A 17,695-nucleotide genomic window follows, 5' to 3' on the forward strand; every position below is an offset into this window, starting at 1 on the left:
GTCAGAGGCCACCTAAGTTATATAGCGTAATTGATTTTCTTAAAAATACAGTGACAACTTTTTTTTTATCTGACATCTGTATAGAATCTCAGTCTGATTCTGATGGTGGGATTACAGGTCATTTAAAAAATGGAATTCAAACTTAATACATGGTCATTTGATAAGTAGAAACATGATTTTTGTAAAGCTAACTTAAATATTATATTTTCTTTTACATGGACTTTATTCAATTTTCCTATTATAACATAAATACATTAAAATGGTGTCAGGTTAGTTTTCCTCAAGGGAAAAAACTTCTCATATACAGCCTGATTTTTTCATAAATACAACTAAATGCCTATTTCATCTCTAGGTGACTTTACTCTAAATTCTTTCTTTCCTTTCTTCCTTCCTCTCTTTTTCCACTCTGACAAATGGCATTTTAATTTTATAATATGTAAGAAGACATTTTTCTTTTATTTTCTGGCAGAGTATTTCCTGACCCTGCTTTGAAAGGTAATTAATCCAAGGATGATTTTACAGACAGACACACACACACACACACACACACACACACACACACACACACACACACACACACTCTCTCTCTCTCTCTCTCTCTCTCTCTCTCTCTCTCTCTCTCTTTAATAAATAGATAATGGACAGTAGCAGTACTGTTAAAATTTCATTACCATCATTTGCGTGCTTTTCTAGATGGAGAGAAAATCTATACACTACTGGTTGTTTTCATTTTAGCTCTTCACGCTATATACTGTATTTCAAAACTGATTTTTTCTTTCCTTGTAATAAGATAACTTTCTTTTTGCTATATCCTAGGCTTTTTTGTCCAAGGTTTTCCTAAACTTCTGAGGTTTCAAGAACATCATGAAAAAATACTGAAGAAATTTCTATCTAAACTCAAGCAACACTTGGTAGGTAAAAGCAGTCAAAAATTTAGCTAAAGAATGAAGACCAGCTTTTGATTCTACTGTCTTCACTTTTTTTATTCATAAAGTAAGCAATTTAAAAATCATAATTTATTTCAGCATATTAGATTTCAGAATTTTAGTTTTGATATGCCAGGTTAATCTGACCAATAATATATATAATAATATATGACGTTCATTGTACTTTGTAGTTGAAAGGAAGATATTTCTTGTTTAACCTGACAAATAAAAATGTTACATTTCTTAATTATATGTGATCACATACACAAACACACACTCATGAAGTGATCTCAGTAGATTTAGAAGCATTTGGGAGGAGGTGGGGGGGCGGGGCTCCAAACATATATTAAGTGTCAACCAGGCTGGATCTCATAGTACCTAAGTATACAATATATATCATGGAATCCATAAAGGCAGTGTAAAGTATTATAGCATTTTAATGAGAAAAGAATTTAGTGCTGAAGCCATCTAGTCCATCTCTCTCATTTTATAAATGGGAAGTGAAACATCTTTCTTGAAGTTACGTGAGTAATAAGTGACAGAGGCAGAATTTGGAATTCTGCCTGCTTTTCTACTGGAGATGGGAAAAAGACCAGAATAGGGAAAACTAGAAATAAAACATCATGAAGAAAGGCTCCTGTGAGATGGCAGAAGGTTGAGCATGGTCTAGTTTTCTTATTCATTTTCTTCACTCTCTCTAACGCATCTAACGTATCTTTAAGTATTCTAGTTTGTAATGCTTTGTTTTTATAGTCTGGTTTCCACATACTATAAATGAGATCAAGTGAAATCATCTATATAAAGTGCTTTATAAAATTTAAAGATCTGTATAAATGTCAGTTACCATTATCATCTTAAGCTATGTTTGTGTGTTGTACGAGGGATGTTTGTTTTTCAGGATTCTCAAGAAATCTACACAAGCTTTTATACAATGAAGTGGTTCTTTCAGTGTTTCCTTGATCGAGTGAGTATTTTTATTTATTGAACTTGAGGATGCAATTATAAAGTAGAATGAAATTATTGACTTTTTAAAAAACTTTATTGCAGACCCCCTTTACGCTAAGCCTCAGAATATGGGATATTTACATATTTGAAGGAGAGCGAGTTCTTACTGCCATGTCTTACACGATCCTGAAGCTACACAGAAGTAAGAAATGTTTTTACTGCAAGTGCCTTACAAAAGTTGATATCATCTTTAAAAACCTCATTATCTATTCCTGTACATTTATTTTTTAATGGTTTTCTTAACTACCAAAAACAAGTGACCTTTGGGGTTATCTCATGAAACCATTATATAAAGAGTATAGATCTGATGGCATTTTAGTGGCCTTTGACCTTTTCCTCAAATCTCCCTTTGCTTGCCTCCACTTAATGACAAGTGTGAAGTAATATGTATCACAGCTGTGTGGAGCCTAAGCATGGCACTGATGCCAGGTTTTTCTCAAGGTTCTCTCCCTTCTTGAGCTGTAGTTAACTTGCGCACTCCACCTGTGATCTACTTCAGCAGTTTGGATGGTTCCTGAGAACAGTGACCACACAGCTACTACTTCCTCTCAGGGTTCTAGGGGTGACCCTGGTGTGTGTGGAGGCAGGGGGAGGAGGGAATAAACTTCTCCTACTCATCACTGTAGGTTCTTAGCCTACTCCAATGTGGTCCTCATTTCCATAGAGCAGTCACAGTGACAGTATTAACTTTCAGACATAAGGTAATTACTAATGACAAGGTAAAAATGAGAATAATCATAAATAACATTTATTCAGCAGATGGCAAAAATAGGAATCATCAAAACATCATAATCCCCCCATTTCACATCTACAATGTGATATGAAATACAGTGTACTCTAATAGTAACATTTTTTAGTGTCTTATTATTCTAGTGAGACATTGTCTGTTTTTTTCCCCTAGTCTGTGAGCACTGGAATAGAATAGGAAGAGACTAGAGCTCAGACATGAAAAAGCCAAAAAAGTTGATTTCTGCTCCTTTCTCCAAGAAAAGGATCAAAGGCAGGGATGTGCTAGACTCAATTCCTACCAAACTGATTGTTAAATTTTCATTGAGTATTACATTTTGGGAATTGGCAAATGTTGCAGATGTGGGCTTCATTGTTTTGCTGTTAAGTCTAAGTCTAGATTTAAGAAAGTGATGGAGGAAAAAAAGAAAGAAAGTGATAGAGAAAATGTTAATAATGCAAATTAAACTTAAAAGTGTGCTGTGCATGTATTTTCCCTTTGGAGAACTTGTTGTTCAATATTTATCAGTACTCCCTTAGTCATAGGTTGCTTTTAACTTTCATTTTAGGTGTTCCTTTGAGCAAGAACCAAGAAGAAATGCTATCTAAGATTATATGCAAAAACTAAAAAAGGTTTTAAAGTCTTTAGCAGACAGATACTCCCTAAAATTAGGAATGAATGAGAAAGCATTTATTAAGCACTGTACTCTATGTTGAGCACTATGCTAAGTTCTGGAGAGTAATACAAATAGAAAATTCCAGAAATTCCTCCTCAAGGAGCTTATATTCTAGTTAGGGCAGATATAAACTACTAAAACCTATAACATAAAAAAAAAGTTCAGCCAAAGGGTATATGGAAAGTCTTGGAAGACCTAAAGGTTCAGTGGTTCAGGTGCATGGCATGACACAGAGGAGGTGACAGTAACAGGAGACCGTAAGCCATAAAAATGGGGCAGGTACGAAGGCCTGGAGACTCTTAGGAGACAGTGGCTGGACAGATATTAAGGCCTGGTGATCCTACATCATTTCATAACAAAGAAAGGAATTATTAACTCAGCTTATCCAGGCCATATGAGCAGTCAGGTAACTTGGGTGAAGGGAGGAGTCAGGAAGGGAGAGCAGCCCCTGTGGCAACATTTCTTCCCATTGCACAGCCATCTGGATTGGTTCTGGGATGGCCTGTTGTCGAAGGAGAGAGCAGCACTGTCTCTTTTTCACTGTAAAATGATCATATGAGAATAGAGTAGAATGTTAGAGTTTCTTTTAAAAATTAGTAATCTTACACCTTTTTTCAAATCTGAAATCAGGTTCCTATTCCTCTGTCCTTCCCTAGATATAGTATTTAATAGTTTGTACCATATAACTTAACAATAATTGTATAATTGTATTATTTGCTAGTTATTTAGATCTTTACCTCACAGACTTTTGTCAAAAATTGATGTATAAAGGCTGTCCCCAAAGTCTTAGTGCAGTGTTAAGCTTTAGTAGCTTAAAAGACAATATTTTCTGTTCCATTCTCCAAGAAAAGGATCATAGGCCAGAGTGTGCTGGATTCAGCTCCCGCCAATCTGATTATTAAATTTTCAGTGAGTATTACATTTTTGGGAATTGGTAATGCTACAACTCTTTACAAGCTTTGGTAGCTTAAAATTGCACTGAGACTTTCAGATAGCCTGTTTATTATATATCTATATCTGTGTCCATTTTCTTCTTCATCTACAGCTCTATGTCTTTGTAAATTTCTGCATTCATATCTATACCTCGATGTCTATATCTGTGCCTGTCTATAAATGCCCTTTTCTTCCTCCCCCAACGTTCTCTTGATTAGCTAGCCAAAACACAAAAGACATTTAATTTATATTATTAGTTCTGTAGTATAGTCCCTGACCCAATTTAAAAAGTGAAAGGAAATTATATTTTTATACACCAAAAATAATAGTACCTTTATTAAGGTACTTTAAAAAAAATTATGGCCCTTGATTCCTTTTTCCTTGATAGATATGAATTGATAAAGCATTTATTGAATGTTTACTATATGTAAAACACTGGGCTAAATGAAGGAAGTACAAACAGAATAAGAAGACATTCCTCTCTCTCAAGAAGCTCTCGGTCTAATGGGTCTAACCTATATGGAAGTCTGACATGTGGAAGGTTTCAGCTGTAAATCACATGGAAAGATCCTTTTGTCCTTAGGATTCAGTATTATTTCCACTGATAAAATTACATCAGTTTCTGATGCTGAACCCCTTTTCAGAACCAAGGACTTTGTTGGTAATAACTTTCTTTATCTGGGTCTTCAGTGGCTGTGGCAATAGTGTCTGTAAGAGTAGTTGTCAGGTTGCATCTCCACAGGGCTTGCCTCCCCAGCCTGATGGCTGCAGGCACTGGACTGGAAGAGTCTTAGTTTTAGATTCCTGAAGTGCCTACATCAGTATTTAGGGGATGATGGTGGTCAAGGTGGTTATGGTGGTGGAGCTGTCTGGTGTATGCTGCCTCCTGACTTGTCTTCAGGAGTTCTTTGCTTCACCTAGGCTGTTATGGCAGTTAGTTGACAAGTTGGTAGTGATGACTGGCACCTTTAGTACAGGGGTTGCTTCTCCAAGCTATCGTTGTTTGGGGGCACTGCCCTTCCCATTGCACCTTGCCTATCTGCCTGTGATGAGCAACTTGGGCCCTCTCTGTACAATGATTTCTTCCCTCAATGATGCTTGTAAGAGCCAGACTGATAGAAAGAACTTCACTTTTTCAGGTACTGGAAACTACCATATCATAAAATTTACTTGATGTGATGGCTATTGTATATGTATTAAATTGAAACATTTGTCACCTTTAGGGAGAAGTGAGGGAGACCCCAGGACATTTACTGGGATAGCCTTCTACCTTGTCATCAAAACCTTATGTCAACACAGGGCCCTGAACCAGGTGTGATGCAAATGATTTTAAAGCATTTAAAATCAATATTAATGCCTTCCTACCATTGGGAGTTAAATACAACTGCTAGGGGAGACACATAGACCCTCACATCACCCTGTATGACCCTTCTGTGTTCATTTATATTTTTCCAACAGATGTTTTTTGACTGTTACTGTCACTCATTTTGGGAGCCTAGAACTTTTTGAAACAAAGGGGAGACATTTGGCAGCATACCCCCATCCCCAAATTCAAATACTTTTTTAATCTTTAGCTGTTTCGTCTCAAAGGGCATATTATTTCTGTTATGTTATTTAATAATAGCTATGGTGAAATACTTAAACTTCCAGTTTGTTTTATTCAACCACCATTTAACTGCGTATAGCTGAAACCAAGTACCAGTGGTAGTGAAACCAGTGGGGACCATTGACGATATGTTTTTCTTTTCTCCTGTCCCTTATTAGAGCATCTAATGAAACTATCTATGGAGGAGCTTGTGGAATTTCTTCAAGAAACACTAGCCAAGGACTTTTTTTTTGATGATGACTTCGTAATAGAACAACTTCAGAATTCTATGTTAGAACTGAAACGGGCCAAATTAGATCTCCCAGAACCCGGTAAGAAATTTTACCAAAGATCCTGCTTTCTAATATAATAAAGATTAAAATACATGGTCAGCTTAACACTGACCAGTTTTAGAAGTATAATCATTATACTTTCATTAGTATTGGTATATATAAACTCTTATTAGATGGTGCGGTTCCTATTTATACTGAAACAGCCTACGAAAGCTTTGATTCTAAGTAAAATAAATATAAATCTGCCTCCACAGATCCAGTAATGCTAGTGAATCTTGATTCAGTAAGTACCACTTTGTATTCTGCAGTGTGGACAATATCACCGTGTATTTTGGAGAATTTAAGAAACACAGAAAGGCATAATATGTTATATATCCAGATTGAAAGTATGTGACTCAGGGCATGTATTCTTAGAAAGCAGATAGGTGGCCCAGTGGTTTGAGCATGAGACTTGGACAACCTGATTTCAATTCCTGCCTCAGATACTTACTAACTGTGTGACCCTGGAAAAGTTAATTTAACTTCTGTCTGCCTCAGTTTCCTCAGCTGTTAAATGGGAATAATAATAGCACCTAGTTCCTAGGATTGTTGTGAGGATCAAATGTGCTAATATTTGTGTAGTGATTAGTATATTGCCTGGCATATAATATAGGTGCTGGATAAATGCTTGTGGCCTTCTTTTCTCATAAGATTGTTGATTACAGCAGGGAAGGAGCTTAAAGGTTATCTAGTCTAGCCCCCTGCTTTTACAGATGAGGAAACTGAGGCCCAGAGAGATTGTTATGTATTCAAGGGCATGAAGATAGTAAGAAAGCTGGTTTGTACCCGGGCTAATTCTAAACCCAGCATTCTTTCCACTGTCATTTTTTTCTCTCTGAATAAAAGTCACTTCTCTAACTGGAACTTTTTGAGGGAGAGGGGAGAAAAAGGGAAAAGAAAAAGAAGAACTAAAATTAGTTGGAGCTAGAGTTGTGGTCGCTTCTACAGTGTCTTCTTAATGTGATATTATGGAGCTGCCTTTTTAGGGGTTGAAGTAGATCAATTGAAAAATGATTGCTAGGCATAGAAAGAGCCGAGTTAATAAGGGATATATAAAAAGCAGTGGAAATATAGTTAGCACCTAGGTAATATCCTCTTTTCATATGGACAGATTCATGACTCCATATTTTTTATAGTTAATTAATGCTTTTCTAATACTTATTCATTGTAATCAGTTTGCTAGCACAGGAGCCACAGTAATAAATGCAAATGAAAGCGTACTTTGTTAGAGACATCGTCATTGGCTAGTGAGGATGTTCCCCTTGCCCTTTGTGACAGCTCTGCTACTAAGAATTTTTTTTTCTTACTATATACAGCACATTTTTGCAATCTCTCCTTCTCCTTCCCTTCAGCATGTTCCCTCTTCTCTTCTTCTTTCCTTACCCCTCTCCCATTTTCCTTCTACCAATGAAAGTCAGCAACTGCACCTAGTCTTAGGGAGTTGCTTGTGGTATTGAGAGTTTAAATGGCTGGTCCTACTGCCAGTGCTTGTCAGAAGTGGGACTTGAAACTAAGTCATCCTGACTCTTTGGCCAGCTCTCCGCCCACTGTGCGACATTCTGTTTCTCTTATTGTCTTTTTAAAGAGAAAATATTTTTCTTCAAACAGCGTAGGGTATTCATGTTCCATTTAAAGTTTGTCTCATATGTTGCCCAATTATTATACATTTTATAATATGGTGGTTTAATATCTTACTTTAAATTGATTTATACATAATCTCTGTCACTTGCATTAATGTAGGGAGGAGCTGTATAATTCCTTTTTGTTTTTGTTTCCATTATTTCAAAAGGATTGGTTTTTCATTACCCGTCCCTTCCTTCAACAGTTGTTGAAATTAATGTGGCATTATTTTGCCAGTATGCTCAGCATCATTAGTGTTAGATCAGCAATAGGAACACTATTTCATTTAATGGAAGAATATGGACCAACTAGAGACATCTGAGGAAAAATGAGTGATGGGGAGTTTAAGTGAAGTTTTCACAGAACAGGTGGGCTTTTCAGGAAAGATTTGTTGCTGAAAGAAAGTGCTTAATGAAATTTAGTTGTAAGAGTTGGAGGCTTAAAGAGTACATATGAGGGAGGGTATAGAGACTTGGGTTTTTGAAGTACAAAGCTTAAAAGAAAACCATCACTGTAATATTCAGTAGGATGATAGTAATAGAATTGCATTGGGATCATTGTCATAAGTAGCTGTTTTCTTAGAATGCCATTAACTTGGCAGCCTTATTTTATTTAGTAAATTGACGTTTTTAAAAATTAAGCATAAAAAATTTAAAAATTAAATAGACTTTATATTCAGTATTGCCTTCTCTGCCTTTATAAATCTGGGGGAAGTGATTTAAAATTCTCTGGTTTAATGTCAGACGTATTATTTTAAATATCCTAGTTGCCCTTCACACTAAGTAATCCAATAAATAGCCTATGTGCATACTCTCTATACTAGACCAAACTTTACTACTTCAGTATTTGTTTTGCATTTAGCATTTTTAATTAAAACTTTTCAACCTCATTTACTTTAGGCTTTGCCTAGTATATTTTTCTTTGTTTTTTTTTTTTAAATCCAGTCCAACAAACATTTCATTCACATAATCATAAGATTTTAAAGTCGGAATTGATCACATTATCCATTTAATTCAGATCATAAAGCATATCCATTACAGCAGTTTCTGCTTGAAGATTTTTTTTTGTTTTTTTTGTCTTTTTTTAAAATTTAATATATTTAGTTTTCAGCATTGATTTTCGCAAGAGTTTAAATTACAAATTTTCTCCCCATTTCTACTCTCCCCCCCCACTCCAAGATGGCGTATATTCTGGTTGCCCTGTTCCCCAGTCAGCCCTCCCTTCCGTCATCCCACTCCCCTCCCATCCCCTTTTCCCTTCCTTTCTTGTAGGGCAAGATAAATTTCTACACCCCATTGCCTGTGTATCTTATTTTCTAGTTGCATGCAAAAACTTCTTTTTTTTGTTTTTGAACATCTGTTTTTAAAACTTTAAGTTCCAAATTCTCTCCCCTCTTCCCTTCCCACCCACCCTCCGTAAGAAGGCAAGCAATTCAATATAGGCCACATGCCTATCATTATGTATAACCCTTCCACAATGCTCATGTTGTGAAAGACTAACTGTATTTTGCTCCTTCCTAACCTATCCCCCTTTATTGAATTTTCTCCCTTGGCCCTGTTCCCTTTCGAAAGTGTTTGTTTTTGATTACCTCCACCCCCCATCTGGCCTCCCTTCTATCATCCTCCCTTTTTTATCCTCTTCCTCCTTTTTTCCTGTGGAGTAAGATAACCAATTGAATATGTATGGTATTCCCTCCTCAGGTCAAATCTGATGAGAGCAGGATTCACTCATTCCCCCTCACCTGCCTTCTCTCTCTTCCTACAGAACTGCTTTTTCTTGCCACTTTTATGCGAGATAATTTACCCCATTCTATCCCTCCCTATCTCCCTCTCTCAATATATTCCTCTCTCATCCCTTAATTTGATTTTATTTCTTTTAGATATCTTCCCTTCATCTTCAACTCACCCTGTGTCCGCTCTCTCTCTCTCTCTGTATATATACACATACATATATACACACATACACACTCACATATACATATATATATATATAAACACATGTGTGGGTGTATATATATGTATATATACATATACACATATGTGTGTGTGTGTGTATTTGCATATTGCCTTCAGCTACCCTAATACTGAGGTCTCATGAATCATACACATCATCTTTCCATATAGGAATGTAAACAAAACAGTTCAACTTTAGTAAGTCCCATATGATTTCTCTTTCTTGTTTACCTTTTCATGCTTCTCTTGATTGTTATGTTTCAAAGTCAAATTTTCTATTCAGCTCTGGTCTTTTTACTGAGAAAGCTTGAAAGTCCTCTGTTATTGAAAATCCATATTTCGCCTTGGAGCATGATACTCAGTTTTGCTGGGTAGGTGATTCTTGGTTTTAATCCTAGCTCCATTGACCTCTGGAATATCGTATTCCAAGCCCTTCGATCTCTTAATGTAGAAGCTGCTAGATCTTGGGATATTCTGATTGTGTTTCCCCAATACTCAAATTGTTTCTTTCTGGCTGCTTGCAGTATTTTCTCCTTGATCTGAGAGCTCTGGAATTTGGCTACAATATTCCTAGGAGATTTCTTTTTGGGAACTATTTGAGGAGGCGAACGGTGGATTCTTTCAATTTATGTTTTGCCCTGTGGCTCTAGAATATCAGGGCAGTTCTCCTTGATAATTTCTTGAAAGATGATATCTAGTCTCTTTTTTTGATCATGGCTTTCAGGTAGTCCAGTAATTTTTAAATTATCTCTCCTGGATCTATTTTCCAGGTCAGTGGTTTTTCCAGTGAGATATTTGACATTGTCTTCCATTTTTTCATTCCTTTGGTTCTGTTTTATAATATCTTGATTTCTCATCAAGTCACTAGCTTCCACTTGCTCCAATCTAATTTTTAAGGTAGTATTTTCTTCAGGGGTCTTTTGGACCGCCCTTTCCATTTGGCTAATTCTGCCTTTCAAGGCATTCTTCTCCTCATTGGCTTTTTGGAGCTCTTTTGCCATTTGAGTTAGTCTATTTTTTTAAGGTGTTATTTTCTTCAGTATATTTTTCAGTATTTTTTTGGGTCTCCTTTAGCAAGTCATTGACTTCTTTTTCATGGTTTTCTCGCATCCTTCTCATTTCTCTTCCCAATTTTTCCTCTACTTCTCTAACTTGCTTTTCCAAATCCTTTTTGAGCTCTTCCATGGCCTGAGACCAGTTCATGCTTTTCTTGGAGGCTTTTGTTGTAAGCTCTTTGACTTTGTTGACTTCTTTAGGTTGTATGTTTTGGTCTTCTTTGTCACCAAAGAAAGATTCCAAAGTCTGAGACTGAATCTGGGTGCATTGTCGCTGCCTGGCCATGTTCCCAGCCAACTTACTTGACCCTTGACTTTTTTGCTGAGATATGACTGCTTGTAGAGTAATGAGAACTATGTTCCAAGCTTGGGGGATGCGCCAGGTCTGCCACACCAGCACTCCTCCTTCCCCAAGAACCCCCAACCCGGACTGGACTTAGATCTTCAGCCGGCTCTTCACTCCTGCTCTGATCTGCCACTTAATTCCTCCCACCAGGTGGGCCTGGGGCCAGAAGCAACTGCAGCTCTAGTTCTGTAGCTGCCCCCGGGGCGGTGGCTGAACCTGAACTCCTTCCCCTCCCGCAGCTTTTCCCACTGACCTTCTCTGTTGTCTTTGGTGTTTGTGGGTTGAGAAGTCTGGTAACTGCTGCAGCTCACTGATTCAGGGCACTAGGGCACGCTCCACCCGGCTCCTGGTCTGATTGGTCCACGCTGCCCACCCTGGGCTCTGCTCCGCTCTGCTCCCAGCTCAGTGTGGGATAGACCTCACCCAGAGACCATCCTAGGTGTCCTGGGCTGGAGCCCTGCTTCCCTCTGCTCTTTTGTGGGTTCTGCAGTTCTAGAATTGGTTCAGAGCCATTTTTTATAGGTTGTTGGAGGGACTCGGCGGGGAGCTCATGCTAGTCCCTGCTTTCTACCACCATCTTGGCTCCGCCCCGAAGATTTTCAGTGAGCAGAAACACACTACTTTCTTAGGCAACTCATTCTTTTCTCTGCTGTATCACATGCCACTTTCAGTTTTTGGAGTTTACAGATTGTAAAGAGGTATTTTAGCTTTAATAGTTTGGTGCTAACATTGTCTATTGTATTTCACTCGCTTTTTGTTGCCCTTTAGGGGTGTCTTTATTTGCATTGTTATAGTCATTGTGTATGCTGTTCTTTTGATTCTTCTTTTCTTCATCACTTCTTACAAGTCTGATGTTTCTCTGAATTTGTTGTTCATTGTTCATTATAGAATTTTACAGAAGTTCTGCCTTAAACACTGCCATTTTTCTAGATAGTCTATAATACTAGCTACTTCTAAATTAGAAATTTTTGGTTTAATTATGGCTATAACTGTGTAATATGTTAGAGTCCCTTAAAAGAGAACAGCTATTAGGAAATTCATTACAGTCTTGCTTATAGTTCTATTAAGTCCTTTGCCTTCCTGAGAACTTATCTTCTCATAAACATATTCACAGAGCCAGGCCTTACGAAAGGATGCCACATATGCAACACTTGTACTTGTGAAGTTAAAGCTTCATATCTTTTACTGAGGAATAGTAGAGAATATGGAAGACAGGGACAGGGAGAGAGAGCACGCGAGCACTGGAGAAATTAAATGCTTATTATGTGGTATCAGGCTCTGGAGTAAATGATGAGGATATATATCCAAACAAATAAGACAGGAAGGCACATCCAAATGAGGGAAGACAGTACATAAAGGGGGTAGAGTAGGGATGTGTACTAAAGAGGGGAGCAATTCAACTGCAAGGAAGTGGAGATATCAAGAAAGTAAGAGTAGTGAGAGTGAACTGAGCATGGCTGGGAACCCCCATAAATGGTCCGAGTTAGAGAGTCATCATTCAAGATAGTGGGTCTGCAGAGAGGTTTCTACAGGATGGTATAGAATCCTACATGTATATATTCATATATTTGCATATAAACTTGTTATGTAATTACACATATTATGTGCATATACTTGGCTTTTAAAAAGTATTTAAATCACAGCCAATTGGCAGGGACTCCAAAGTACCAGTCATTTTAGTTACACTTCTATATAGATGTGCTTTGGCTTCTAATAGGACCAAAAGTTAAACTCAGAAAAATATAGTAATAATTCTACCCTATATTTCCCCCTATATTTCTCTTCATTAGGTTTTCTCTTCATTACAATTCCTTGCTGCATAGTAGGTGCTTATAATATTGTAATTGATTAGACAGAACTCATTAACTTGTACTTGCTTTCAGAAATTATTTTAGCATTACAGGTTATTCTATTGTTCAAACTGATTACACACTTGCTTCTGAGCTCATTGTTAAATTATAATAGCCACTGTCCCCCTTTTGTTGAGGTTGAGAGGCTGCCATATCTCTTTTTAATTTTTATAATTGGAACCATTGCATACTCCTTTTTAAAAAAAATCCTTTTGTAAATTGAAGGTTATAGTAAGTACTTAAAAGTCATTTTTGAGCAGTATAATAATTTATCTTAAGATCTATAGAATGCATACAGTATTAAGTAATAGTCTAGTGAGAAGTGGACTGGAACAGTTATGGCACCACCACTTCCTTTTTCTTTTAAGTTTAACCTAAGGAAAGGGAGTTTGCATACTCTATTTAAAAAATTTAAAGCAGCTCTTATTTTAACTCTCAGGACTCTATAGAATTGGTATAAAAAAGCAGAATGGATCACCTTTCTGGTAGTCCTCACTGTATTACATACATTTTATGTTCTACTGGCACATAGTACAGGAAAATAAAAGACACTTTCATATTTCAAATATTGATTTGAGGTCACAGTGTTATGATGGTATTTTAAAAACTTACTTTGACTCTAAAACTATAGCGTTCAATCAGAAGTCATTTGTAAAGAAGGAATCATAAAGCTCCTACCAAGATGCCATTTTTCTAGAATAATTTTTCTGACAATGGGTCCTTTCACTCCTCACTTAAAACTGTTAGAACAGTCAGAGTACATACATTCTGGTGCTGAAATTAAAAAGTAGACTGTTGTTCACAAGAGAGCACTTAGAGCACTTTACCCTAATTATATGTCTGTTGTTCAGTGCAAGAAGCTGTTAATGCCTACTGAGGCAATTATTCTGTAAATCTTGCAGTTGAACTGAGTTTCCACTGGGTGGTGACAAAGACTTGAGCAAGATCAAGAAATAGACAAAAATCTCGATGTGAAGACTTTATTTTTCCTTCCTTCCTTCCTTCTTCCCTCCCTTACTCCCTCCTTTCTTTCTTTCTCTTTCTCTGCCTCTTCACATTCTTCTTTCTTCCCTTTTCTACTTTCCTTCCTTCTTTCTAAGGATTATCTAGATATTAATATTAGCTGTTTTATTTATGTTTTCATAGACTAGACATTGAACATTTTCTTTTCTTTGAAATTTGCCAAGTTTGTTTTTGTTTTCCTTTTTAATAAGATTACTCTTAACATATGGCTCAGAAGCACAACTTTGATAAAAATGCTCTCACCAGTTTTGCATGATGGAGAAGGAAACCAGCATTGTCAGATTTGTACTAAAGATACTGGTATCTCTTCCCAATATTCTGATTCAAATGGTTCTTTAAAGGAGTAGGGCATTAATTCTTTATTTTAACCCTTGTTCACTGATAATAATAAAAGGATACAGTTTTAAATTTGAGGTTGTAGTAATGACTCAAACAATAGCTGGATAAGTCAATCTTACTGAACCCTTGACAAAAAAACAAAAAAAGAATGTTTTACCCTTTAATAGCCATCTGGCTTTGACAGCATTTATGCTTGAATCCTTCAATTGTGCTTAAGTGATTGTTCTGCCACAAGCGTGTTTAGAGAGTGAGAGAACGAGGGGTCATGGTGCAGACGTAAGTGCCAGATGTGAAGATGCACTGTTCTGCAGTATAAACTTATGTCCATGAGATAGACCTCAGAGGTGTTGGGCCAGGATGTTTTATGCTTTGTTTTGCTTTTGTGAAAAATTAGAGAATATTTATTGGCATACTTAAAATACCATTGATGACTGCCCTTGTAACTTACTTCCTTTTCTCTCTATATTGGTTTCCTTTTTCTTCTGTTCAAGTAAAAATGAACTCCATCACCTATTTCCGCATCTCCCACAGTTTCCCAGCAGTTATTCTTTAACTTCATAAGTGTCTCTTTGTTGTCTTTTCCTTGATTGGTTCACAAAATTGCTGAATATTCTTTGTTGTATTTCTTTGTGAGTTTGAGTAATGCCTATTAATATGCACGGTTACATTGGCAAATTGCTCTTCTTGTTTCATTTCATGTGCTTGGAGGAAATTTTTTCTTTGCTTAGGACTTACCCAAGCTAAGGAAGTTCTTTGTTCCTGTATTGCTCCTTAAATAGAATTGAAATAAAAATGTTATTTACCTGGTTAAATTATCTTCCCATCCTTTGAAGAAAGACTTCATTTTAAACTACTGAAGGACTAAGGATATAGATGTATAATGTATATACTAACATTCTGAACATTAGTAGCTGTGTTTGAAAAGGATTTCTATTAGGCTTCTATGGAACCCTCTGGAAACAAATTTCCTTGAATAATGAAGACCAGTAGCATTTTTAAAAAAACACACAGTATGAGTCTTCATAATTTGTGGATGGTGGGTAGCTTATGCACAGAGGGATTTAGATTGGCAAAAGGAAATTTCTCTTTTAGTGATTGATGCTTTCCAATAGTTTAGAAACCAACAGAATTCATCCCCTATTAACTTCCTGAGAGAAATGAAAGTATCATTGTTCAGGCCACAAGGTCTGGCAAGTTATAACCCCATCTCACTGAGAAGAGGGGGACAGGAGTGGTTAACCTTCTCCATCTCTTCTTCATTCCTATTTCTATTTTGTTCATAGATTCCAAATCCCCATAATATACAAACTATGAATGTCAGGGAATAGGAGGAATCTAGACTGACCAAAAGCCTCTGCTGAGATCTGTCAGTGCTATCCAGTCAATAAATACTTGCTAAACTATATATTAAGGCAGTGAAAGATGCTGATCTAAATTTTAAAAGGCAGTATATTGAGCAAATATGTATTTTAGTGTTTAATGATACTTTATACTGTAACCTTTTTTTTTCTGACATCCTACAATGTTTCTCTATGCCTCTATTAATTCTACTTTTAAAATTTTGTTTGTCCTTTTAGGCTTTTTTTCTAAGTAAAAGAAATGTGCCATTGGAATTTACCCTCCTTGTTAACTAGAAATATTATTGTATATAATAATGTCTTAGGCCTGAAACTAATAACTCAATCCTGGCCCAATGTTCACCTCCAATCTTGCATAATATACCACTCCTAGCCCAAGCTTCCATACTAGTATGAGTTGTTTGGAAAGAGTGGATATGAGAGGCTGTTTTATACACCTGCCCATTGAATGCTTAATTTACACCAACCCATTCTTATCTCTCCACCTTATTGAAAATCTTATTGGGACAAAAAGAGGCCATATCCTCTGGAATTTTATAATTTCAAGGTGTTCTGTATACTTCCATTTGCAACAGAAGTGAACAATTTATTAAATGAAATTAAAACCATGGATACATTTTACTTAGGAATTTTGAGTTATCTTTTTGTATGCACTTAAATCATAGGATTGCAGATTTGGGAGAGCATCACATGTTGTCTTGTCCTACCCCTGCCTGAATTATGAATGCTGTCTAAAACATCCCTGACAAATGTCCATTCAACTTCAGCTTGAAGATGACAAATTGTCTTCTTCCCCAAAATTTGGACAATTCTGATGGTTAAGTATAGACATTTCAAATTGGATGTTCTGGAGAAATCTCTTAATCAGCATGTCCACAACTGACTTTATTTATTTTCCCTTTGAACCATCCACTCTTCCAAACTTTCTTATTTCTGCTTAAGATGCCACCATTCTTCCATTCATTCCCATGTTCATAATCACAGCATTATCCTAAACTTCTCACTCTCTCTCACCCCAGTTGCCAGATCTTCTCATATTTACTTTTGAAACATCTCTCCCATGCATTCCCTTCTCTTCACGTACATGACTACTACCTTAGTTCAGGCTCTCATCACCTTTTGCCTTTATTATTGCAGTAACCTCGTGATTGGTCTCCTTACCTCAAGACTCTCACTGGAGCCTGTCAGGCCGTTCTATGCACTGCTGCCAGTGTAATTTTCTTTGCCTTTTCCTGGGCCATTTTCCATACCTGGAATGCACTTCTTCCTTATCTCTCTTCCCTGTAAATTCCTTCTCTTTATTTAAAAACAGAGCTCATGCAACATCTTCTGCATAAAGTTTTTCCAAACCCAATTAGCATTAGCTTCCAAACTGCTTTGCTTTTGTATACTTTGTATATATTTGTATTTGTTAATTTTATAGGGGGGGGAGGGTTGTGTGTGTGTGTGTGTGTGTGTGTGTGTGTGTGTGTGTGTGTGTACACGTACCTGTTCTTCACTTTCAGATGTAAGTGCCTTTAGAATAGGGATTATTTCAGTTTTGGGGTGTGGATGTTGTGGGTGATGGATGGATGATGGTGATGATGATCCTGCAAAGAAGATTGAGAATGACATGGTGCCAAGCACAGAAGGAGAGGGGTGATCAGCAATGTTAAACACTGCAGAAAAGTTAAGAAGATTGAGAGCTGAGAAAATGCCATTGGATTTACCAGTAAAGAGATCATGGGTAACAATTATGATGAGTTACAGGTCCTAATTCTTGTAGATAAATTTGACTTCATTAATATCATTTAAACTTGATGAGATGAGATTTGTAATTGGAAAATAGATTTGTAATAACCTTATTCAAAAGAAACGAGATAGATAAAAGGCAAGGAGGGAGCAAGGAAAATTATATATTAAGAGGATCTAGACCTATAAGAAAAACAGGAACCAGAATAGTGAAGCATGGGGGGTTGGGGCCAGAAT

General features: G+C 36.7%; 1 protein-coding gene across 3 annotated transcripts in view; it reads left to right on the forward strand.

The window, feature by feature from the left end:
- USP6NL (USP6 N-terminal like) overlaps window positions 1-17,695 on the forward strand; it is a 221,286-nt gene that overhangs the window by 188,112 nt on the left and 15,479 nt on the right. For all 3 annotated transcript variants that reach the window (XM_036760376.1, XM_036760378.1, XM_036760377.1), the window contains exons 11-14: window positions 817-911; window positions 1,825-1,890; window positions 1,974-2,073; window positions 6,032-6,184. In XM_036760376.1, the coding sequence (XP_036616271.1) occupies window positions 817-911; window positions 1,825-1,890; window positions 1,974-2,073; window positions 6,032-6,184 (414 nt within the window). The remainder of the gene's footprint in view (window positions 1-816; window positions 912-1,824; window positions 1,891-1,973; window positions 2,074-6,031; window positions 6,185-17,695) is intronic.

This window comes from Trichosurus vulpecula, chromosome 5 (genome assembly GCF_011100635.1).
Source record: "Trichosurus vulpecula isolate mTriVul1 chromosome 5, mTriVul1.pri, whole genome shotgun sequence".
Lineage (NCBI taxonomy): Eukaryota > Metazoa > Chordata > Mammalia > Diprotodontia > Phalangeridae > Trichosurus > Trichosurus vulpecula.